Source organism: Drosophila teissieri, chromosome 2L (genome assembly GCF_016746235.2).
Source record: "Drosophila teissieri strain GT53w chromosome 2L, Prin_Dtei_1.1, whole genome shotgun sequence".
Classification (NCBI taxonomy): Eukaryota; Metazoa; Arthropoda; class Insecta; order Diptera; family Drosophilidae; genus Drosophila; species Drosophila teissieri.
Genome location: NC_053029.1, coordinates 17,819,819 through 17,844,648, shown reverse-complemented (window position 1 = coordinate 17,844,648; position 24,830 = coordinate 17,819,819). Strand labels below are relative to the sequence as shown.

The following is a 24,830-nucleotide window of genomic DNA, read 5'->3' as shown; positions in this document are numbered from 1 at the left end:
GCAATCGAGCGGCACGTGCCCGCCTCAAGTTCAGTTCCGTGGAATTTGAATTCCCGAAACTATGTAGTTGCACCAATGTGTTTCAGAAGCCCGGCCTAGAGGTCTCCCTTCGGAGAACTAATTTCGATATTCAAGGTGACCATATGTTTACAGCGGTCTAATTGTAAATCTTCAGGTTCTCCAGATTCTTCTTTGCTAAATACGCACATATCACAACAACGTGTCATTTATATATATCACTTTAGTATGCTGATTCGAAAACTCTGCAATGTTAAAAAGACGAAGTGTCAGGAGAAGACTAACTTGACAGAATTTAAAGCCATTTAGGGTATGAAGCGTAAATCAAAGAGCGATTTGCTTTTAAGCTTTTTATGAGGTGCCCGTAAAATAATGTCTCCTCCTTTATTGTAGTTGAAAAACATTTCACTTATATATGGGTGTGTAAAAAAATAAATGAATATTCATCGTGAACACTTCACGGATTTGAATTACATACAATAAAGGTATAGCTATAAAATATATGTATGAGTCGCTTTGCATTAATAAAATGCTGATTCTGAGTATCACCAAATTATGCTAATATTCCGTTTTTAACTGATTATTTTATTTGGCTATAATTAAGTACTCCCTCCGAACTGAGTGTCCATGCCAACGACGATTGTTGATGGTAAACATCAATAAAGAATTGTCATAATCGAACAGCATCTGGTTCGGACTGCATGCAGTGCGTGGATCCTATTCGGGGCACAGATGCATGGTATCTGTGGCCTCCAGAGAAACTCTCGCTTTCCGCCACTCACCCACACACACTGAACGCCACTCCGGCCACCAGCTCACACAGATACTCGATGGTAACGGACGGATGAGCACCGAGTCGAAGAGAATCCACCGCGGAGACGACGGCCAATCAGTCGAGAATCTGTTGGCAAGGCGTGCAGTTCGTTCGGGTTTCCTTGCTCGCGTGCGCTCAGGAAGCAGAAAGCAAAAGAAAAGCAGAAAGCAGAAATCAGAAGCAAAAGCAGAGGAGCTTGGCCGCCACTTGGAGTGACAGTTCCAAAATTCTGTCAAACTATACACACGCCATAAACCTCTATATATACTCGTCGAATAGATAGTGCCACCAAATTTTATTTATAAACCGCCTATATTTTTGGATCAAACTTGAGGCGAAAGCAAAAGCGCTTCAGGAATTCGGTTTTGTGTCTAGTGTGAAAATGTCTGTGGCGAAATTGTAAAATCCCCGCGTGTCAAAGTCAAAGAAGTAGAGAGATATACAAGTCAGGAAGGACCCATCCATATCCCGCCACAATGCCGAACTTCGGCAACAAGTTAATCGCCTGCCTGCTGCTCAGCTCGCTGATCCTGGTCAGCGGACAGTTCGAGCATTATCTGGACAGCCTGCGCGCCTCGGAATTGTACGAGTTCGAGGAGGGCTCCTTGGGCAGCATACAGGTCTTGCCCAAGGGCGACAGCGAGACGATCGTGCTGCCATTGGAGCAGCCCATTCACTTCTACGGGGAGCAGTACGAGCAGCTCCATGTGAGTACCCCTGGTATAACCCCCTCAGTAAATGCAGAATCGAGTGAGACTACAAAGTATCTCATAGATTGTGCACTGAATGAATTTTTGCAGCGTGCAGGGTGACGAGGTGATAAGCCCGCGGCGATAAGGGGCAATCTATATGCAAACACAACGCGGTTCAATAGTTTCTAGACTACTATGCATCTATTTTTGGGGGAGCCCGCTTTGTTGTGGTGGCCGCGTATTTATAGGCGACATTAATTTTCGGCAAAACATGACAGGTCGCACATCGATTTCCACACACGCACCCCACTCGAAAGGTGTCCCAATCGCCAAGTGGCGTACATCCGCAGCTACAATCCGCAGCCACTTGAGGGTGGTCCAAGACCAAAGCCGAAAACCGAAAACCGAAAGCCAAACCCATTGATGTCGCTTTGACGCCTTGGCCAATTGCCAGATGCCAGAGCTCCGGGCATCCGAGTGTCTGAGTGGTTTCGGCACTTGGCAGCCAAAGTTATGAGTTCTCCGAACTGAGAGCCTACTGCGAGTGTCGCCTATTTTTGAACGCGCTTTTTTATCTGTTCTGCATTGAGTTAGTTAATTAACTGAATTTATGTGTCTGACGTAGAGAAATAGCACGCGGCACAGAATCGGAATGGCCATAGAAATCCATAAATTTCATTGAAATTCCTTCGCGGAATGTTTGAAGAGTTCGGAGGAGCCAGTAGCCAGCTCTAAAGCGCTTGGGTCGGATTGGTGTCGAAACCATTAAGAAAGGGTATAAATAAACTCCCAAATAGTCCATAATTCTGTCGGCAACAGCGTGAGAATAATGCCAGCCTAGATATCATCAAATGAAATAAAAACAAAATAATGTTGTTATAAAAAAGAATGAAAAGATCATTTGAGGATACGAATTTGCAATTCATAATTACATACTATGCTGAAAGATGTATATTTTGTGTGTTTTTGCTTGTCAAAGTAATAAGTGGGGTAAAAATAATCTATTTTATATTCCGTTGTGTTTCTGTTTAACTAGGACGTTTCTTTTGGCTTCCTAATCTGTAATATCTCACTGGATTTGTCTTCTTCTATGAAAATGCAACACGCACTCTTTATCCAAACAGAAACTGTTTTAATAATACTTTAAATATTTTGAATACTTTGAGGCTAGTCCAAGTCTATTACTCATGTGTGAAAAAGATGCTGAACAGGAACGAAGTATTTGATGTTTGCTTTCCCAACCTCAATTTGGCGTCCATTGTGGCATGTTGCATATCCATGTGGATCCATACCCATACAAATCACCTGCCAAGCTGCCGGAATTTCCAGGCATGCCGTGCTCCCCCGTCGAGATGAACGGAACCCGTGGAGCCAGCACAGTGACATGATTTATGCAATGGCCTGTCGGCAACCACAAGAAAGCATTTCGAACACCTGTGCTCCCATTCCGGGTTGTTTATTCAGATTGCCTGTTGCACCGATGGAGTTGCAGCTAATTTTAGACGGATCGTTAGGCAGATGTCGGCCGAGGACTCAATTAGGAGGCACTGCAGCGGATCAATTAATATGCATCTCGGGTCTCGGGGCACATCCCTTCGTCAGATCATTTGCCGCCTTGTTAATGGTTTGTTGTTGTTTTTGTTTTGTTTCCGCCAGGCGAATGGCCATTAGGAGTTAAGTGGCCCGTTAGCACTTCACGGGGCGCACTGATTGCCGCGCCATATGGAGCCAAGTATTTCCACTTCAAACGATCCCAAGTGGAACTTCCTTATTCCCATACACTTAACAAAATGATCCTGCTAGCATTAAAAGGAATTAAGCAAAACCTTTTGTAAAACTCCTTAGGTTTTGATTAGGATCCATGTTAAAAGAGATTCCTACTTAGCACCGTAAAAACATCAGTAAATTGCATATGTGAGGAAGACAATTGATATTTTAAATGCAACTCCATAATATTCCTTATCTATGATATTTATGGTTCTTTGTGGAATTCCCCAGATCAACACCAATGGCATCCTCACCTTCAACTCCGAGTTCCCCGAGTACCTGAACCAGCCCTTTCCGCTGGAATACGCTTCCATAGCGGCCTTCTACTCGAACGTGGACACCTCGTTCAGCGATGAGGGCAGCTCGATCTCCCTGTTCGAGTCCAAGGAACCCAGTATCCTCGACAGAGCCTCCACTTTGGTGCGTTACGCCTTTAGCAGCCAGCCTGAATTCGCGGCTCGCCAGGTGATCGTGGCCACGTGGCGCAATGTGGGCTACTTCGATTCCAAGACGGACCGTCTGAACACCTTTCAGGTGGCACTGATTGCCGACGATCAGAGCACGTTTGTGCAGTTCATCTATCCGGATGGCGGTCTCAACTGGGTGCAGGGCGAGACAGCAGGATTGGGTCTCCCCGACATTCGTGCCCAGGCAGGATTTGTGGCTGAAGATGGACGCTTCTACACCTTGAACGGTTCCGGGTCAGAAAATGTAAGTGTGATATGCATTTAATATGGTAGAACTGTTTGTTTTCTACATTTTTTGTGGGTGTGTTTCGTATAATTTCCCCATTATCCCTCTATAGGCCCGTTTCCTGAGCGAAAGCACCAACCTGGGGGTGCCCGGAGTCTGGCTGTTCGAAGTGGCTCCCATTGAGAACGAACAGAACGTGAGGACTCCCGACAATGCCGAGTCCCTCACAGAGTCCCCCGCCTTGGCTCAGAGCTGCCAGGCCCACGCCCATCAGTGCCACGAGCAGGCCGAGTGTCATGACAAGGCCGAAGGATACTGCTGCGTCTGCGGATCCGGATACTATGGCAATGGAAAGTCCTGCCTGGTCAACGATCAACCGATCCGAGTGACTGGAACTTTGACCGGAGAGCTGAACAAGCTGCCCGTCAGCGAGGATGCCAAGCTGCAGTCGTATGTGGTGACCAGCGAAGGTCGCACCTATACCACCATCAATCCCCTGACCCCCGAGCTGGGCGCCCAGCTCCGGCTGGTCCTCCCACTGCTGACCACTGTGCCCTGGCTGTTCGCCAAGTCGGTGGGTGGTGTGGCCAATGGATACCAACTGACCGGCGGTGTCTACACCCATGTATCGCGTTTGCAATTCGATTCTGGGGAGAATCTCCACGTGAATCAGACCTTCGAGGGCCTCAACTACTGGGACCAGCTATCCGTGAAGATCGAGCTCTATGGTGAGGTTCCTGCTGTGGCAGCGGAGGCAGTTCTAATCCTACCCGACTACGTGGAGGAGTACACTTTCGAAAGACCTGGAGAACTCAAATCGGTGCAGGTCCTTAATCTGAATATTTCGGAAGAGCAGCGTGTGTTGGGACTTCAGGTAAGGCCAAGTCTTTACTTCTGTATAAAATTCTAATGTGCATATGGTAAAATAACCGTACCATACATTTTAAAATAATAATTTGCTAAAACGATTTTAAAATGTTCTTTTGATGGTTTTTGCAGGTGGAGCAAAGGATTTTGTACCGCAGCTGCCTGCGCGACGACGAGGCGGATCCCAGTGCCACCAAGGTGCTGCAGAAGATCTCCAAGGTAGATCTGGACTATGTGGAGCGCGACCAGGCTCTGCGCATTGGCGCCATTAGCAAGGTGGGCGTGACCCCCGAATCGAACGCCTGCAACGATGGTACCGCCGATTGCGTGGACAACTCGGTCTGCGTTCCCTACGAGGACACCTACCGGTGCGACTGCTACCACGGTTTCGCTGCTCAGCTTGATGAGCGTGGAGTGGAGGTCTGCCTGGACATCGACGAGTGCGCGACAGGCTCACACGTCTGCGACGAGAACGCCATCTGCGACAACACAGAGGGCGGATTCACCTGCTATTGTACAGAAGGATTCGAGGGCAACGGCTACCGCTGCCTGTCCAACAGCACCGCTGACAACATTGAGTACCCGCCAGCAGTCGAGGGTCAAGCTGAACCCACCTCTGAACCCAGCCCCAATCCCAGCCCGTATCCCGGCCAGGGAGAGGACCAGGAGCGGGAACGAGAAGAGGAGCGTGAGCAGGAACGTGATCAGTATCCCTATCCGGATCCCTACCCATATCCCGAGGAACAGATGCCCCAACACCCCGACGAGTGCTACGTGAGTAAACAAAAATATTTCAATATGGCGATGTGGCAAGTGCAAGAATCTAGAGCAGGGAGAAGAAAATGTCTCTCATTCCATAAATTAGTTTTTCTGGGCTAAACATATAATAAACTATAATTTTCATTACTATTATTTATACCAAAAATCCATATTCTGTGCTCTTTAAGAACGAAATGAGCGCTGAAAAGTAGGCAACATTTATGGTAGCACATCTTTTCATTATGTGTATCATCATTTCGTACTCAGCGCTGCTCGAAGGACGCCGACTGTTACAAGGGACGTTGCACCTGCCACGAAGGATTCGACGGCGATGGCTACACCTGCACCAATATTTGCGGACATGGCGAAGTCTGGGAGAACGGACGTTGCGAGCCCCTGTTGCTTGAGAGGCACGATGTGGATCCGCTCTGCGATGCTCTAGGGGAATGCCGATGCCCCTATGGATACGAACTGAGCGAGGACAGCCTGCGCTGCACCTACGTGCAGGAATTCGATGGAGAAAGGAATGCCGATCTGAGTGAGATTCTAACTAGATTGATTGAAGGCGTCGGGATTACTTAACCATCTTGGTACCTTGTAGTTCCCTGCGATGTGGATGACAACTGTCACTCCAACGCCACATGCAATTGGTATAGCCAGGAGCTGCGCCACGTTTGCACCTGCCAGCCGGGATTCAGAGGCGATGGATACAACTGCGACCCAATCAGCGACGACTCGTGTGCAGTTGTAAGTTACTATAGCCCTTAAATATGAATCCCCGTGACAGCATTCTTGAAACCCTTTCAGAGACCCGATATCTGTGACGTCCATGCCACCTGCGTTTATGACGAGCAGCTGGGCAAGTCGGAGTGCCAGTGCCAGGCGGGCTACGCAGGCGATGGCTTCCGCTGCCAGTTGGCCGCCGAGTGCCAGTCCGCAGAGCATTGTGGCGAGAACGCCTTCTGCGACGACGGCGTCTGCCGGTGCCAAGCGGACTTCGAGCGGGACGTCAGTGACCGCTGTGTGCCGGCGGGACGTTGCGGCAGCGTCTTCTGCGGCTCGAATGCGATCTGCAAGTGGGATTCGGTGCAGGGCGTCCAGTACTGCGACTGCCTGGAAGGATACCAGGGCGATGCTCTCATAGGATGCACCAGCAAGCCCCTGTCCTGCCACATCCTCAACAACTGCGGCATCCACGCCACATGCGAGCCTACCGAGTAAGTGTCTCAATCACCGAATATTTTTTAATCAACTGACATTTTCCAATATCCAATACGCAAGCAGATTTTCTTTTAGTTTTTTAAGATCTTCTATCTGAGCTTTTGAGCTATATGATGACCCAGTAAAACGAAGAGATATAAATAATAATTTTCTGCTGCTTTATTTCTAGGGATCCAGCCAATTACGGGTGCCAGTGCATCGCTGGCTTCAAGGGAGATGGATACGTGTGCATTGAGGAGCAGAACTGCCTGAACAACCCGACCTTGTGCGACATGAATGCTCAGTGCCGTTCGACCAACTCCGGCCTAGTCTGCGTCTGTAATCAGGGTGAGTTTGGGATGAGTTCGAGGCAAGCCCCGATCTCACTGCGGGCGGGTGGTGCGCTCCTCAGGACCACCCCTCTTCTGGTCGCACGGGGCGCAGGAGTTAAGGAAGCAGAATCCGAAAATGGACAAAGCCAGAACCACATTGAAGTAGCCGTTGTTGCGGTCCCAGGTCAGCGGATGCATAAAGAATTCGCGCATGGACTGAAAGTGCGTAGGGCGCTTGTTGGGCTCGTCGGATATGCTGGGCTTGAAGTTTTGCTGGTTCAAGGATCGCGATTTCAGTTTAAGCCCGCCGGCGGATGGGCGCCACATCTTGGTCAGCACCTTCTGGGTATGACGCATCCCTTAAAGGAACACAAATCGAAATGGCTGGGTATCTATAAGCCATAGAAGGGAACTTACCGTTTAATTTATCAGAAAGCTGAAAATTTTGAAGTGAGAGAAGAAAAGTGGAAAAGACTGATGCAGCTAGGAGTACTACGATCAATCTTATACTATATAAGCTAATAAAGGTGTTGCTTTTCCATTTCAGGCTTCTACGGTAACGGATCCTTGTGCCAGGAGCGTCAGCATCAGGACTCTGACTTCTTGATTGTCAGCCAGGGTGTGATGATCGCTCGCGTTCCGCTAAATGGACGCAATGTGCGTCCCATCTCGGTGGCCCAGATGGCCATTGGACTGGACAAGGATTGTGTGGAGGGTCGCGTCTACTGGGGCGATATTTCGACCAAGAAGATCGTGAGCGCCAAATACGACGGCACTGATCCGCGACCCTTCATCACCTCTGGTAGGATAACAGTATTTTAGGCACAAGCAAATGTCTAACACTATCATCATTCTCCTCAGATGTTGAATCTCCCGAGGGTATCGCCATTGATGTGATCTCGCGTCGCCTTTACTGGGCGGACTCAGAAAAGGATACCATTGAGGTGGCCAGCCTGGACGATTCCTCCTTGCGGGCAGTTATCATCAATAAGCAGCTCGTCAACCCCCGTGGCATTGCCGTGGATCCCTACAGGGAGTAAGTGTCGTCCTGCTTTAAGCACCCTATCCAAACTTCAATCATTCTAACGGTATGCTTTACCAGGAAACTGTTCTGGTCGGACTGGGACCGCGAATCACCCAAGATCGAGATGTCTAACCTGGACGGCACAGGTCGAGAGCTTCTGCTGGGTAAGGGTGCCGTAACTCTGCCCAACTCCTTGGTGGTGCTCGAGAACTCCGGAGAGGTGTGCTACGCGGATGCCGGAACAAAGAAGGTGGAGTGCATCGATCCGCAAAACCGCCAAATCCGCACCATCTCCAACGAACTGACCTATCCCTTCGGCATCACATTCACGCACGATCAGTTCTACTGGACAGACTGGTCCACGTGAGTTCTTCGGGTATTTTTAGGCAGAATATCATACTTATACGAATATTTTGTTTGTAGGAAAAAAGTGGAGATCGTTGACAGCTTGGGAGCACGCCAGACGGCTATTCAGCCGCCCTTCTTTGGCAGCCACAAGATGTACGGCATGACCGTCGTGGAGCAGCACTGCCCGCAGTACCAGAGTCCCTGCCAGATCGGCAACGGCGGATGCACGGACTCCCGGCTCTGCCTGGTGAACCGACAGGCTCCCTCCGGAAAGAGCTGCAAGTGCACCAGCGCCTCTACAGGATGCACCGTGCCGGCGCCCGGCTACTAAGTCTATGTTAAATGCAAACTGAAATTATTTTTCGATACGTATACAATCACACAAAAAGCAAGTTAACCAAAGCGCGGAAGGGTATCGAAGTAAACTAAACTAAATTTACTTAACTAACTAGGAGTGTCTGGGTGCCATTTCAAAGATTTCAAAACAATTCATAAAAGGAAAAAGCTAGAAATTTAGCCAGAATTTGATTGTTTGGGAGAGGCGTTTTTTAGGACCAATGTTCAACAATTAATTGGATAGTTAATTCAGAAAATCATAATTTAACCGTCTTGAGGCCCCTCAGTTAAAGGCACATTCTTACATAAATTACGAATTGTTTATAAGACCGAATGTAAGTTCAACCCACTTTGGCGACAAATAAATTGAACTGAAAACCAGAAATCATTGTTTGAAGAAGCACACGTAAAACTAATGGTTTAAACTTCATGAAAAGTTGGAAGCTTGTAGTAGAAAAAGGCGATTTAAATATTTCCAACTATAGTTTGAGTTTATTGTGAGTTCTGCTCGGCATGCCTTAAAGAGCATGGCGCCGATAAATATTACAGCAAGTTTATACCCTAGTTCGCACTAATCGTATCTCTAATGCCGCAGCCAATGCCAATTGCGGCTCAGTTAACTACTTTTGTACATTGAGACATCGATTTGATCTATGTGGCCTATGTGGTTGCAGATGTACAGATTCAGTAGTATACAGATCTATATATATCTATATAAATAGGTTTCTGGGGTGCTAGGCATAAGCTAAACTAGGTATTCCCTCCAGACACTGGAATGCATTTCATCGTCATCGTTGACTAAAATTTCCTTATAAAACTGACGTAGTGCTTTAACTAACATTTCTGGTGAGTGTGAGTGTGAGTGTTTGTGTGGTTTGTGGTTTGTGGTATGCGGTATGTGGTTGAGTAGGTACATAGTTTGCTTTAATTAATTTCTAGAGAGCCTATAGCTGGGATCGAATTGAGTTACACTTTGCTACTGGGTTGTGTTAGATGTGAACGCTGGTACACATAGCTCATTGAATTTGGTACAGTTTCCGATACTTGATCCTTTGTTCAAACTAGCCTTAAATAGTTAACTCTAAACTATATACGATATCTAAATTCTGTTGTCTTTCGAATTAAGTTTTGCTCATAAGGTTATAGTAGTTTTCCTTCTTTTTTTTTAATTTGAATGCATGGTTGGTTCTTACTCACATAGTTTATATACAAATTGTTTGATTTATTTTAATATATGTATACATATTTCTGTTGGTTTGTAAAGCATTAGAGTATACCAAAGCCCGTTCCAATTTATGTTATGAAAACCGTTCACTTTCACTTTCACTTTCACTTTCCCTTTCTTGTTTTGTTTTTCTCCTTCTTTCTCTCCTATAATTATGTAGAACACTCCTAGTAGTTTTACAAAATGTGAATCTGAATGTGTGTATAGTACAAGACATTGATAGCACCTTCATATATGTATCTATATGGGGTTAAACGTGGGTCAGAGGAAGATCCTCCCGAAGGAAGGGGAAGCTACACCGAGCTAAAGCCCAACTAAGTGATCATACCTAAGGTATATACATACATGGTTTTTCGTTAAAGCCCGATCTATTTGATAGTTTGCTACATCTGGCTTAGAACTAGGCGTCAGATATATACAGTTATACAGTTTGCTTATTCATCGCCCCACCTATCCGATAGTTTAACTACATTTGTTGTTCCCAAAACACAATTTGCCGCGGCTTCCTTTGTACAAAGCCGACATGTTCATAGCTTACAACTAATTTGCAAAACATGCAATATACAATATACTCGTATGCCTACTCCCTAGCGATAAACTGATAAGCACGCGCCACTCCCTAGTGATCTATTAAGCGTACGCGACTAACCTAATGGGACTCGAAGTGGACTAACCGAGAACACACACCACAGACAGCCTTTGGGGTGGGTGGGTTTATTTGGTTGGGTTCCTAATACTTTCGCTCTGCCTAGAACTTATCTCTACGGGTGTGTCTGTGTGTGCTGGCCGAATTCTATATCCACTTGTTTTTCGACATGGAGGAGCGGAGTCGGCGCCCCCACATCAGGTTGTATCATACGATCGTTCCCTGCAAGTGCTGAGGCGATGACACCTGAGATGACTGCTGTCCCAGCGAGTCCTGTGCCTGCAGTGACCCACTGGCGCCCGAAGAGGTACTTGGTCCGGGTCCCAGGTCAGCGGTGTTAATGGCTAGTGAGGAGCCGCCGCCCAGCATGCCGCCGGTGGAGGAGCCTGCTCCAGATGGGTTAATGCCCCCTCCACCGCCACCGCCCAACACACAAGGCACACCTAGCATGGGTGTGGGCTCCTCGGGCGGTGTCACCTGCAAGGAGATCTGGTTCTGAGGGAGAGAGAGAGAAGTTAGCTCTTTTGTGCACTATACAGATCGCTATGGCACCCACCTCCATGCCGATGCTACCGTTTAGGGATATCTTGATGGGATTGCTATGGTTGGTTGCCTGCATGAGGGTGGTGAAGTGGCTAATGCCGATCTCTTCCAGCGACGACTTTCTCCGGCCGTGGCTGACGCCCACGCTGGGAAGGCCCTGTCGCAGGGACGAGGATCGACGCAGCAGGATATCGTTGTCGATCTGCAATAGGAGCAAGCATGGGGAACATCCACCAAAATTGGCGATCATTAGTGGGGTTAGTAAGCCCAAGACCGAATTACTTTGATACCAACGAAACTCAATTACGTTTACACATACAAATTGGCAATTGTTGCAGTAACAGTTACAGTTACAGTTACTCAAAGAACTAAACGAACACATAAAGAAGAAACACATGAACGTCAACTCGAAATGCGGCTCGATGGTGGGGCTAATTTGTTTTCAGCTTGGACACCGAAATGAAACGTGTCTAATATTTCATGGGTTCCTTGTTTCAGTGATTATTCTCTGGGTGCGGACTACGACTACGGTTTACTGTTGAAGTTGATTGTTGCAGTTGTTTGCGGTTGCTGCTGTTGATTGTTGCAGTTGCAGTTGCAGTAGCTGCCGTGCTTGTTTGGAGGGGTGATCTGCGGCCTATTCTTGTGTTCCCATAATTTTGATGCTCAGTGTGAGAGTGCAAGTGCATGTCCCAGAAATGGGACAAGCAACAGAGTGAACACATTCGTTTGTCATAGCCAATTTGTTAAGAAATCAACAATTAAATCAAGCTTTTAGTAAAGGTTACATAAGGTTAGTGGTATTTTTGGGCACACTTAAGAGATTTTCTGATTTAGTTTATGCTGCGATCGAAAGTTTCAGATTTGAGATAAATTCATACAAGGATTCGTAATGTGGTAGGAGTGGGCATAGAACAATAATAATCGCAGCATAAAGGTAATTTAATTTTGTGGTCCTGGTGTTTCAAAACATAAATGTTAAAATGTAACAGACGAACGTGGAAACGTGAATCGAACCAAACGAACAAACATAGAGAGAGGGAAATCGGTGGTGTGTGTTTGGTGTGTGTGGATAAAGTGTGTGTAATAGGAATAATAGCCAACCCGCAATGAGTTACTCCGTCCTCGCTGATTGCCAACCACCGTCGGACTGTCGGGTAGAGAAAGAGAATTCGATTTAATTTGCTGCATCGGGGGGCTACAGCGCTGCGAGGTTGATCCATACCCGGCCAAGGTCTGAACGCTCTGCATTTGCATGGGGTTCAAGCCGGCAATGCCGGATCCTCGACGCGATCCAGCCCCGACGGCGGTGTTGGCCATGTTCATGTTCATCTGCGGCATCTGAGGGCCACAGGTGGCTCCCAGGTTAATGTTCGAGCAGAACGAGATGTTCGACTTGCGGCGCGAGTTGTGTCGCTCGAAGGTCTTTTGGGCGGAGAACGGCGACGGCCTCACCAAGTATCTATTAATATTAAAATATTAATATTAATATTAAATGCAAAACAATTATTTACTTAGTTATGAGATAGCACGGTACGAAAGAATTCATAAGTGGCGCCCGAACAGGGACCCTTAATTAGGAGTGAAGTGTGTATTACTCACATGAGATCGCCTTCCTCCAGTTTGAGATCACAGCTCGGGTTGATTATCACATAGGACAGGTGGTTGCGCTTCTCGCTCACATCGTCATAGTCGATCGTGGGTAGATTCAGAGACTCCATCCGACTCCGCACAAGATTCGCGATCTCCGCGCGCTCGATCTGCTGAGCGTGGTTGTCCCTCGCCTCGTCGGCCAGATTGATGGAATACTAGAAGATTTAAGTACTTTCTAAGCACACTACTTTGGGGTAAGCAATTCACATGATGTTACAGGCCAGTTTGGGTTCCCAATTGACATAATTGAATTTTATAGAAAGCGTTATACACTTCAGAAACCAAACCATTCGCAATAAGATACTTTGCGAGGAAACCCCAAAGAGGCCCGTTCTAAGAATGTGCTAGCTGATCCTGAGTGTGTGTTGTTGTTGTGCGGAAATGCAGTCGGGTGGAGCTTTGCAGATAGACCGATGAGCTGCATCGTCCCTTGCTGGTTTAGTTGTTTTAGTTGTAGTGAATCATGCTACCATACAAAGAACGTCATGCTGCAGAAGCCGGAATGAAATCAAGACGGACCTACCTGAAACTCAAACCAAACTTAAATGGCACCCTCTAACACCCGCCCTTTAACCGCCGAGACACTCGTACAGTTGGTTGGAGAGATTGGAGAGACATGGAGAATGCAGTTGAGTGGGGCGCTACTTACGGATGATCCCTTGCGCTCCGAGCAACCGCCCAGGCAGTTGACCGAACGCTGGCGTTGCGGCTGAGGCCGGAAGCTGCTGGCGCCACCTGTTGCCGACCCAGGCGGGCGGTAGGTGACCCCGCGCAGCATTTCCGTCGAGTCCTTCGTCGAGTCGGGCGTGCCGGTCTCCTCGTCGTACTGAGGCATGCCCATGATTAGTTTGGTGTATGCAAATTCGAGTTCAATGAGTTCGGTTAAACACAAAATGATTTACATATTTAATTGGTTTTTAATTGAAATGGCAAATTGCTTTCACTGCTCTCAGTGTTCGAGTATGCATGTGTGTGTGAGAGAGTGTCAGTGTATCAGTATGGTATGGTGATTGAGTTGTGGCCTTAGCAAAATGGTTAACATTTAGGTTGTTTAGGCATGCCGTGGGGAGGAAACACGCAAAAGTTTGTTTCCCCCTTCCGCTAACGGTTGAATTCAAAAATTTTAAGAACTCAAAACACGCGATTTATTGATTTAAAAAGCCAGAAAGCAAAATGTTTCTCAACCAAAACCGATAAAAACTCTAGGAAAAAGGTGCTGGGCAAGCTATTGGCGGTTGTTTATCAACTGGGATATAGAGAAAACAAAGTTTCGACCATTGGGACTACATTGCACCTACATACGTTCGGGGTGTTTTCAACTCTAATTAAATAACGTTCTTTTTTCGTGTTTGCCAAATAACCCAAAATTGTTCGCCCATCCCCCATGCGGTTGGCTCTTATTGATTTTCAAATCGAGCGCGCATTTTTAATGAGCAATCAGCGGCGCATCTGGGCAGGGACAAAAACTTTGAGTAATTGGGGAGTTGTTCAATGCCAGAGAATGGAAAGAGATGGGAAGAGTCACAACTGCAAGGCCTGGCACAATGCAAAGCAAAGCAAATGCAATCAGCTAATTAAAAGGCGGCATGCACACAGCAACGGAAACAAATCGGAAAGAAAACAAAACTCAAACTGAAACTGAAACTGAAACTGAAACTAAAACTAAAGCCGAAGTTAAATTAAAGCCGGAAAAGCCAAGCATGCAGCAGCCAACAGGTCACGCAAAAAGGACCAACAGGATGGGATTGGAGGTACCACTACCCACTCCCAGGAACAACTACTACGACTAGACTACACACAGTTACACACAACGAATTGGAGGCCAGGCTAAAGGGGCAGGCATATGAGAATGTATGAAGTGTGGCTGTGTTTTCGGTATTTCATTGGTATTTTCTTTGTTTTCGTTTTCATTTTCATTTTCATTTTCGCTTTCGCTTTTTCTTAGTTGCTTTTCGCTTGGGGAAACTCACTGCGTGCGTGTGCGTCAGGTCCAATACAAACGCAAATCAATTGTTCAATTGGTACAGCGGGGCGTATGTGTAATTTGTAAGAGTAATTTCATTGGCCTGATCTAATATGCTCACAGAATGCTGGCTAATGGTTCGTCTGTCTGATCTGTTATCCTATCGAATGATGAATGCTGTGACGGAAAAACTGAATTCAAAAACGAAACGGGCGATTGGGATATTGGCGCATATCTTGCGGCCTGATCTGCAGCAAGGTCAGAGCTACTGGAAAAGTAAACAAAGAAGGGAGGGCAATCTAAACGGAAACTGCAATGGGAGTGGGAGTCGTAATCGGAATCAGAATCAGCACGCTACACTTTGTATAAATGAGTATATTCTGGAAGGTAGGAGTTTACTTTAAAGGGAGCGAGTCGTTGCTAATAGCGTCAATCAAGCTTATATTATATATATTTAAGGATAAATCTATATCTTTACCATATCGGTATTTTACGGTTACAAAATTGAAAGGAGTATATATATTTCGATATATATATATAGAGAGAGAGAGCGAGAGAGGGAAACAGGTAAATGTATGCACTTAACATTATTCGAGGTAAATATGCAAACTTCGTATGCGCATGATGAACAGACTTGAGACTCAATGCAGTTAGTAGTAAAGCGTAAGCGTGTGATTGAGAACACAAAAGCCAAAAGTAAAACACCAACTGAGGGATAGTGAAACCAAAAACCGAACCGAACCGAACAGAACACAGAACCAAAAGAACTTCGATTAGGCCTCGTCATCATCTGGGGAACTCAATTAGTTAATTTGCAACTGAAGTTAAAAGGATATCGTTTTCTGTTTAATTTGCTTTTCGCTGTGTTTCGGTGTGTGTACCTAATCGCAGCTCGAGATGCGAATAAGTGAGCAAAGACAAGTAAAAGGCTATAGTTAGAGTAGAGCTAGGAAGATAGAGTTAGACATAGAGAAACAGAGAGATAGTCAGGCTAAGTGTGGACTGGTGAGTGAGTGGAGTGAGCGTGTTAGTTGGGTTAGAAAGAATCTATGTATGTATCTCGAGTGTCCTGCAGAGCCGACCCCTTTTCTTTGGCTGGGGTCGGATGCGCGGTCTAGAAGTTGATCTTGGGATCTGATCTGAGATTTGCTATTGTTTGTTTTGCCTTGGACTCACCGATGGACGCAAGCGCACACAATGCCTGCTGAAGGCCGAGAAGGGTCCCCATCTCTCGACCGGCGAGTTACTCACATGAGACGTGTCCGCATTCGAGGTGTCCTGCGTGCGGTAAATGCCAATGGGTATTTCGCAGGTGGTGGAGCACAGCTTCTGGTACAGGCGACCATAGGTGCGTATCCACATGTCGTCCTTAGTGATGCGCATCTGCGGGAGGCAAAGTTAAGACAAATCCCCTATCATCAGCTGACTGGGACTTACCGAAGTGAGGAACCCACTGCCCGGCGCCTGGTCAATGCCCAGCAGTAACCGCACAAAGGTAATCACATAGTCCTTCACGAAGGCCTGGTACAGCAGGGTGTCCAGCATGGAGGCACTGAACACGGCTCCTGCGGCGAAGGGCAGGCGGAACATATAGGAGATGTGCGACCCGCGCTCCTTCTCGCGCTGCAATTAAGTGAGCGGCAAATTAACCAAATGTCAACTGAAAACGGGGCGTGGGGCCAACGCGCTACCGACCTTCTCCATTTTGCTCAGATGGAGGGCGTACTTGTCGTGGGCCCGGAACTGCATGAACCTCATGTTGGAGCTCTGCGACAACTCGGTGATGCTCTTGATGCTGGGGAAGAATCTGCAAAGAGACCGGACCAAGTAGTGACCATGTTGTTCTAGTTAAGCTAAGTACCACCCACTTGAACATATTCTGCACGGCCACAATGGTGTTGCAGTCTGAGAGGGAGTCCTCCTCGGCGGAATTGGAGAGCTCCTTGTTGACCACCACCACGCTTTCTGCCAAAGTGATGCCAGCCCTCAGCAGATCGTCCAGGCAGTCGATCGAGCCCAGCATCCAGTAGACCTGCGAACCAAGAAGAATCAGAATACTCAAGCAATTGTTGAATGTATCAGCCTACCAAAGGAAAGTACGACAACGCATCTAGGAAGGCCACATCTGGCCTTCTCTCCAGGAGCAGGATGATGGGGTTCAACGAGGTCTTCGATCGGAAGTGAGCTCTCAGCGGGATGATGAAGTTGTATATGCCATTGGAGGCGTAGTCCGCTGCCAGGATAATCGTCTTGTTCTGCCACTGATACTCCTTTGCATTTCGATAGCTGCAGTGCTCGCACACCTGCGAAAGAGATTGGTTTTGTCCAAATGAAATGGCCTGGTCCAAGGACTGTCAAAGCTACCCACCTGAGCCAACTGCAGACAGCAGAGGGGCTTCTTCTCTTTGAGCAGGTAGCAGAGCGTGGGACTAACGCCTATGAAGGGTGACACGGGTGGAAACCCCTTGACGATGCTGGAATGGCAGACGATACTGGGTTAGACGTGAGCTCCCCGTGGACAAGGCGATGGGCGGCAGGTTTTTGGGGTGGGTTGGTGGGTGGTGAGATGTGCGGGTGGGAAAACAAGCATATTGTGCTGGGACTCAAACGTTTTAGCTACAAGTTGGGAAATTGTATGGGGTAATAAGGGAAATACAAACTACGAGCAGATCCAAAGCATTCACTACGAATTAACAGAATGGGGAAACTTAAACTTTAACTGTGATTCCCGAGACCCTGCAGTTGTGCTCCTCCTACAACCACTGCGGATGAGGGCGAAACTTTGACGCTGTCAGGAAGCCCTATGGAATGAATACACAATTGCAGCCGAAAAACAAAACAAAGCCAAGGAGCAAGCAGAAGCAAATGCTGATTAGATGCAGATGCAGATGCACCACGGCACCGAGAGCCACGACAAACAGCACAGGATCTCGAGTTGTTCCTCCTTAGTTGTCCCAGGTAAACGGCGGCGTCATTAAAAGATGTCCTGCGGCAGGCAAACAAAAGCAACAACAACGAACGAACAGCAACAACGAGACAAGAACTCTTCAACAAATGGCGTGTGTCCGCAGAATGTCCTCCCCCCATCCCCCGCCTTCAGTCAGACTTACCAGGAGTAGTCGTAGACCCACACCGGACGCACCGGTCGACGTGTCTCTACGGAACTGCTCGACGTGAATGCCGTTGCCCCACTTCCTGCTGCCATTGCTGTTGTCGCTGCCACCGCCGGCGTGGTGGTTGTGGTGGCCGTGGAGCAACTGCAGGAGCAACATCGCTGCAACTGGCGCCTTCTGGCCGCCAGTCTGGCCAGGGCTCCTCCACCCAGGCCCAGGCCCGCACCCATGCCCATGCCCATGCCCATTCCGGGCACCGAGCGGCACTCACTATCGCAGCTGTAGCTCTTCTTCATGACGCGCCTGCGCAACTGCGGCAGACACTCCTCGGATGGCATGGCAGTGTAATCGGCATTAGATCCGGACTCGCCTGGAGAATCTCCTGGATATGCAGGAGCAGCAGAAGCAGCAGGAGCAGCAGCAACGGCAGCAGCGGAAGCGGAAGCATTGGCACTGCAGAAGCTGCAACCGCGCTGATACGAATCCTCCGAGGAGCTCATGATGAGCGAATAGGTGCGCGATTGTGGAAAGTGCCCGCCCAAGCAGCTGAGGCGAAGTTTTCGATTGTCGTTTAGTTCGATGTGTTCAAAGAATGGTGGTTACAATTGAGGAAGAGGGCGGGTGTCTAGTGCTTAAGTACAACATATACAATTTACATTCGGTTGGGTCTCGCAATCCTCAACGATTGTGTTTGCTTTAGGTACAATATCATACTGCGATCGTTTCGGATTGCTGAGATCGGACTAGCATGGTCTATGTACACAGATTTATGTCAGAGGTTAGTTTCCCGAGGATAACAGTTTAGCTAGGAAATATAGTTAGTGATACACATACGTAGTACAATCTGGTTGGGGGTTTAAATCTATGTTGATAGAGTCACTACACTGGGAAAGGTGGATACGGTGCCTCGGAATAGTGACGAAAAGGGAGCGTACAGGCTGGGATTAGAGGGGAGATACTTACGCAATCTTCTCAGATGGAGAACGCCAGGGCATCTCGTCGTCGATCTCATCATCACTCTCGTCCCCCTCTTCGCCATCGTCGTTGCCGGCGATGCTGAACGAGGAGGAGGTGAACATGTCGGGCACGGGCAGGATCGAGGGACGTCTACTACCTGAAAACGGGAGTGATTTCAAAACTCAGCGGGATATAGTTCTTTTAAAGGGTTAAAGAAATATATACATTTCAATACCGTAAGCAAAGTCAATGGTTTGCACTTTCTTAGGCAACTAAAGAAACAACTCTTAAGTCAACAGGTTTTGCTATTATAATAAAGGAACCTTACATTAAGTTGCTGTGGCTGGCCACTCAAGGTATAATTCAAATAGATCATAGACCGAGTTGCTGTAAGACTAAACCTTAAAGGGGAAGAAACATACCCCTCCGCTGGTTGAGCACATCCGGACTGAGCAGGTTGGGATTGTTGGCGAAGGGCACATCCAGGTGGTTGCCCGTAGTGGTCAGTGTGGCTGGGGTGATGCTGAGCGAGGTTCCCATGCTGTGGGCACTACCCAGGCCGAGGCCACCTCCACCACAGCCGCCCGATCCGCCCGCCATGCTGGGGGATCCCATCGTCTGGGGCGGTGGCGGCAGGGTCGTTGTGGTTATCGTTGCCGCCGTCTGGGTCACCGTCGTGTCCTTGAGGTTCTGCCTAGAGTCCGAGATTATCACAGCCGTCGGATTTTCGCTAGCTGAATTGGGGCGAACCGAAAAGTGCAATTAGTTCCGGCCAGCTTGACGATCAATATTCATTCTAATTACAACTACTTTGGCACTTTCTATACAGGATAAAATGTCCACTAATTTCAGCTGAGCGACAAAAATGTGACAGAGAATAGGGCAAAAAGGCAGGTGGAGCGGGGTTTTGGGGGGAAATACTACAAGACAAACCTGGGAAAACAACTCGTTAAAAGTCCTCGACAAGCTTGCACTGGCCGGGAAACTTTCGGCAAAGTGATTAAGGTGCAACTTGGCCAAAATGTTGTCTTTCCCCTTCTGCCAACAGTTTTTGGTTACTTAATTACATGGGCGGCGTGTGGGATGTGGGAAAGGGGTGAGCTACGATGACGGGGCTAATTCGAACGCACAATAAGCTAGAATACTTCTATGCAGCTAATTTCCACGAATTGTTGCGTGAGGTGGAAATATTATTTACAGTCAGCTCTAGACATCCAAAGCTCATGCTCACACACACAAATAACAAGGCAAACAGAACAGTGCAAAGACAAGCGGAAGAAGAAAATGACGGGCGGAAGTTGAAAAAGTGATGTTTGGGCAAAGACAACTACGAAACGTGAAGAAGAAGCCATGTAAAAAATGAAGCAAACAACAGAAATAGTTTTGCATAGTGGCAAAAGGAGAAAACAGGAAAAAGTGCGAGGCCAGCGTGGGTGTGGTCATTAGGGTGGACCCTGGATTAAATTTCTATATTTCGACTTCTGGTTCTCAATAAATAATATTTACAATTACCGCGCGCAAATTGCAGTAATGTTTAAATGTACTATATATGTATATACTATATATAACGTTTAGTATACTTTAAATACGATCTATTTTTTGGTGTAACTTGCAAGTCTCGATGGTCCACCCTAGTGTTCATGTAAGGGTTTTTATTTGACTGGTGTCTGTGGGCGAAAGGAATGCAGAAATGGACTTGGATGGCTGGGCGCCGGATGTGTGCTCTGACATGGGAAGCAGAGAATGTTGTATGGGATGGGTTTTAAAGGCAGCTCAAGCTCCAAAATCGAGACAGCAAGAGAGAAACTGCGAAAGATATATGTATGTAGCTTGGATGTGGGTACGCTAAATCGGTTTTCGGTGAGTGATAGAGTAGGCAAAGAACGTGAACGAAATATCTTGTGATTTGCTTCATTTTTTTGGTAGTATCTTTTCTTTTGGATTCCAAAGATGCGGGTTTTTCTTGACTTGCGGGCTTTTACTTTCGTTTGGGGTTTCGGTAGTTCTGGTGTCACACTCACGCACAAATAGTGATGCAAACTCGCCACTGTCAGGTGTTTGCATTGGCAGATGCGGTTGCGGATACGATTGCGGATACGGATACGGTTGCAAGTGGGTGGTGCCGGTGGTGCCACCACCACTATCGTAACTGGGACTGTGGGGCACACGCACACAAACAGACGGCACTGGTGGTGGTGCGGCTGCGGCGGTTGAGGTTGCATTTATTGTTGCTGTTGTTGTTGATGCTGATAGTAATGTTGATGATGTGAAGGTGGTGCTAATTGTTGTTGTTGCTTGTACTGTTGTTGTAGTTGTTATTGTTGTTGTTTTTGTTGGGTTGGCTGTTGTCATAGTCGATGAAGTAGTTTATTGTTAATGTTGTACTTAGACGACATTCATACATAACATTGAACGATATAACGAGGGTATATGTGGTCTACATAGTGGAAACTTTGCACCAGTTTCCCCAGCCCCCTTTCCGATTTTCCAATTCGATCAAGTTTACATTAATGATAAATATTTAGGTATTTGATCGAAAACGGAAACGGAAATTGGGCCTTAGCTCTTTTCTAACGGTATATCAGTTTGAGTGACGAGTGTTTGTTGAACTACGGTTGTGTTTGAGTGTGTGTGTGTCTGTGTGTGGCACTTAGGACATAGTCTATCCTAAAATAATAAATTCCTATGGATCACTGTATATGAAACTAGATTAATGTAAAGGACATTGCCTCTAGGACCTAAAAGCGTGTTCTGTTTAAGTTCTCAAATGTTGCATTGGTTTTCATACAAATTTCGTAAAGGAAAATTAAGCACTTAAGTAACTCCCTCGTGGGAATAAGTTAATTAACAAAGTGGAACCCATACAAAATGATGAAGGTGGAAAGTTTCAAAAACTTAAAAAAGAGAAAACGAATTCGGGCAAGGCGAATATTATGATTAACGTTAATTTGAGGCAGACTCGCTCACAAACACACACTTAAAGCGTTTTCTTTTCATTCAGACGAACCAAACAAACTGAAAAGTCGAGGAAAACGACAAAGAAAACTTTGAACTCAGCCTCAGAAATAAGGATTATTGGATAAATGTAAGTAGGGGAGAGAAAGAGAGAGGTAGAACAAGAACTGGTTGCTAAATAAGGAAGCTCACAATTCATATATATCATATTTATGTTTATCTGTAAATGGATATACATAGTATTTGGTTCATTCACTCGCTTGAATTTTAAATGGCAGAACCTCAAACACACACACACACTCACACACTTGGGTCCGAGAAAAGGGTCTACCCACCAGTTGCAGCAGTGGCGTGCTGGGAGGCGGATGAGGAGGGGCCGCCCCCAGGTCCGCCCCCCTCCTTGGCAGCTGCCGTGGGGTCCGATGTTTGATTTTGATTGACGACAAATGCGGAATTCTCCTCCTTGGTGATGCTCATGTAATAGCACGTGTCATCCTTTTTCATAATGTGCCTGGGCCCGGGATTCAAGAGAATGGTTTCCTCGTAGAATTCCGGTAGCTCCGCCGGCCGCACGCCCACGAGGGCCACTCCATATCTGCGGAAGTGGGATTGTATGGAACGGTCATGGTCACGGTTTAACAGGAATTCCGGCTGAGAACGGAAATTCGGGGATTCCCGAACCGAGGGCGTCGGAGGAGTACTCACTTGCGATGCGAATGGAAGCTGGCGTAGGTGAAGCTCTTGCCCTCGTACTCGCCAAAGAACCGACTGTCGCCCAGGACAATGTGGTAGATCTCGTTTCCGGAACACTTGCCGTACAGGCGGTGCCATTCCTCCGGACTCTGCTGGCCCTCCCTGCGGATTGACCGAAACACATATGTATGTACTTGTAGGGATGTACGAGTATCTCGGGCAGGCTCATGTGAAATGCATGAGTCATGGCTCAGTTGGTGCCCCAATTAGCATTTGCCGACATCTGATTAACACGGCTTCCCATGCCACGCGACCACAGCTCACGGAAACTAAAACTTAAAGCCGCATTTAATTGGCGGTCCCGCAAAACCCCTCCACCTCAGCTCGCCATCTGCGCTCTGCTAATTTTCACACTTGCCGATGGCGAGTAAGGTTTTTGGTTTTTCTTCGGCATGTCACAAAACGCTTTAATTAAAACTGGAATTTTAAATTGAATTCCTGTCATGTAAGTGCGGAAGATAAAAGCTAGCAAACTCGTCCGCTTGTTTGCGGTGAACTCATTAATTTTAAATGCATTTTCCAGCTATTCAAAGTGGATCTGATAAGCTTAATTAACATGTCTGCTGGCTAACTAATAATAGGGAACTTTCGATACTCTCCATGCTACTATTCACGTTTCATCACTTATTAAAATTTAAAATTTTATTTTAATTACGACTTTAACGGATAATGCATAACTCTCACCTTAGCACTTATAGGTTTATTAATAAAGATCTATTCTAATGCGAAACTTGATCAGTCAACACTTTTTCCTGAGTTTCATTCCCCTTTTTTGTGAAACAGTTTCTTGTTTAGTTTTTCTGTTGAACGCCCGACTACTTCTGGGACTTACAAGGAAAACTTTCAGTTGGCAAAAAGTAAGCTCGGAATCATTGCCTAACCAACCAGCTTATGCACTTAACCCCCGAACCGCGGTTAGACTAAATTAGCTGGCACACAACCAAATATATATACTAAATGTGTACATAAAGGCCCGAGGAAAAACGTCTGAATGAGCAATCAAGCGGCTGTGACCTGGCCACCGACTCCGTCGGTGACGTGACGCATCCAAGCGAGCCGATGACGCACGGCGGATAGAGAATTTTTTGCATGTCCTGCCAGCTGGACTAGCATGCGTATACGTACTGTCCGCGGGATGTGTGGAGCAGCAGGGTGACCAGTGTGCTGGCGCCGGGACAGGTGCAGTTGTTGGCCAGGAGGGCGTACTTGAACTCGTCCTCGCAGACCACGTGCTCCGCGAACTTCACATGCAGCTTGTGCTCAGGTCTGCGTGAAGCGGAAATGCGAAATGGAAATTCCGCAGGATGTGCGATTGGTTGCGTCGCATTTGGCATTTGCAAATGTCAAAAGAAAATTCGAATTAATCGCGAACGGGACGGGCCATCGGCCATCACCTGCATTGCTAACTCACCTGAATATCTGGACATACTGCGGTACATTCGGAGCGAAATCCTTGACGGCCCAGGAGCGTAGGATGGTGTGCTCGTCGGCGGCCGTCTTGTCCGCATAATTTCTGGCCGCCAGGATAAAGCACGCCTCCGCCTCGTTCATTCTGGCGCGCGCCAAGTCGCCATCCTTCAGACAGGATCCCTGCAAAGGCGTGGGTGCTCCCCGGCCAGTTAGTAGTGTAAGCCTAATCCGGATTAGGGAGGACATGTACCTGAATGTAGATGACGCGCTGCGCCCAAATGGGAACCTGCAGGATCATCCGCATCGTCGTGTCCAGCTCCATGGGACTGAGCAGCACCACATAGAAGTCCTGCAGGAGCGGATGGGCATAGAACTCGTTGAGGAAGTCCATTATGGTGTCCGCATGCAGGGTGGTGGAGCACACCACCACGTGCTTTTCGCTTTGGGCGCGATGTGAGCTGTAACTGCCGCCCAGCTTTTGGCGCTCCATCCACGTGAAGGCCAGCTGCTCAAACTGCGAGGATAGGAGTAATTTATTAGCCAACTACATCATTAATCCCATCGGGAAAATATCATCTTTTAAACGTTTGACGTTGACAAAGCTCTTTAAGATTACGATTCTCACTTTAAGGCTTGCACTAAATTAATGGCCCTATAACACGTCTTTATGGCGCTTGAGCACCAACATGTACTAGAAACGCCTTATCACTTACTTCATAGATGGTCTAGGTTAATAGTTGGTACTGAATAACGTTTAATTCC

At 47.2% G+C, this 24,830-nt stretch overlaps 3 protein-coding genes across 11 annotated transcripts in view; 1 reads left to right on the top strand and 2 right to left on the bottom strand.

Annotated features, from left to right (window-relative positions):
* The first annotated feature begins 929 nt into the window (after window positions 1-929).
* Window positions 930-9,212, top strand: LOC122613678 (nidogen). The gene is made up of 12 exons (XM_043787978.1): window positions 930-1,539; window positions 3,523-4,002; window positions 4,097-4,858; window positions 4,984-5,625; window positions 5,878-6,148; window positions 6,212-6,357; window positions 6,418-6,827; window positions 7,001-7,158; window positions 7,690-7,944; window positions 8,004-8,178; window positions 8,245-8,529; window positions 8,590-9,212. The coding sequence occupies exons 1-12, from the start codon at window positions 1,309-1,311 to the stop codon at window positions 8,843-8,845; spliced, it is 4,071 nt and encodes a 1,356-aa protein (XP_043643913.1). The 5' UTR covers window positions 930-1,308; the 3' UTR covers window positions 8,846-9,212.
* On the bottom strand, window positions 6,969-7,685 carry LOC122613685. Its single transcript, XM_043787991.1, has 2 exons — window positions 7,560-7,685; window positions 6,969-7,501 (listed from the first exon to the last, which is right to left on the bottom strand). The coding sequence occupies exon 2, from the start codon at window positions 7,497-7,499 to the stop codon at window positions 7,194-7,196; it is 306 nt and encodes a 101-aa protein (XP_043643926.1). The 5' UTR covers window positions 7,500-7,501; window positions 7,560-7,685; the 3' UTR covers window positions 6,969-7,193.
* Window positions 9,213-9,414: 202 nt separating the features above from the next.
* Window positions 9,415-24,830, bottom strand: part of LOC122626629 (potassium channel subfamily T member 2) — a 95,018-nt gene continuing 79,602 nt past the window's right edge. For 3 of the 9 annotated variants that reach the window (XM_043806952.1, XM_043806954.1, XM_043806953.1), the window contains 19 exons: window positions 24,319-24,582; window positions 24,070-24,248; window positions 23,784-23,924; window positions 22,611-22,760; window positions 22,241-22,500; window positions 20,972-21,292; window positions 19,373-19,684; window positions 18,957-19,107; window positions 17,249-17,354; window positions 16,968-17,183; window positions 16,749-16,912; window positions 16,576-16,687; window positions 16,318-16,503; window positions 16,057-16,263; window positions 13,567-13,743; window positions 12,867-13,072; window positions 12,369-12,726; window positions 11,278-11,466; window positions 9,415-11,216 (listed from right to left, as the gene is read on the bottom strand). In XM_043806952.1, coding sequence (XP_043662887.1) covers window positions 10,929-11,216; window positions 11,278-11,466; window positions 12,369-12,726; window positions 12,867-13,072; window positions 13,567-13,743; window positions 16,057-16,263; window positions 16,318-16,503; window positions 16,576-16,687; window positions 16,749-16,912; window positions 16,968-17,183; window positions 17,249-17,354; window positions 18,957-19,107; window positions 19,373-19,684; window positions 20,972-21,292; window positions 22,241-22,500; window positions 22,611-22,760; window positions 23,784-23,924; window positions 24,070-24,248; window positions 24,319-24,582 — 3,987 coding nt within the window. In that variant the 3' untranslated portion in view covers window positions 9,415-10,928. The remainder of the gene's footprint in view (window positions 11,217-11,277; window positions 11,467-12,368; window positions 12,727-12,866; window positions 13,073-13,566; window positions 13,744-16,056; window positions 16,264-16,317; window positions 16,504-16,575; window positions 16,688-16,748; window positions 16,913-16,967; window positions 17,184-17,248; window positions 17,355-18,956; window positions 19,108-19,372; window positions 19,685-20,971; window positions 21,293-22,240; window positions 22,501-22,610; window positions 22,761-23,783; window positions 23,925-24,069; window positions 24,249-24,318; window positions 24,583-24,830) is intronic. The other 6 variants (XM_043806957.1, XM_043806956.1, XM_043806955.1 and 3 more) reach the window with 4 other exon arrangements.

Excerpts from the sequence above, each read along its gene's own strand:
- LOC122613678 (XM_043787978.1), top strand. The coding sequence starts at position 1,309 with ATGCCGAACTTCGGCAACAAGTTAATCGCCTGCCTGCTGCTCAGCTCG. Across the intron at positions 4,003-4,096 it reads ACGGTTCCGGGTCAGAAAAT|GCCCGTTTCCTGAGCGAAAG; the intron begins GTAAGTGTGATA and ends ATCCCTCTATAG. Across the intron at positions 7,945-8,003 it reads GCGACCCTTCATCACCTCTG|ATGTTGAATCTCCCGAGGGT; the intron begins GTAGGATAACAG and ends CATTCTCCTCAG.
- LOC122613685 (XM_043787991.1), bottom strand. The coding sequence starts at position 7,499 with ATGCGTCATACCCAGAAGGTGCTGACCAAGATGTGGCGCCCATCCGCC.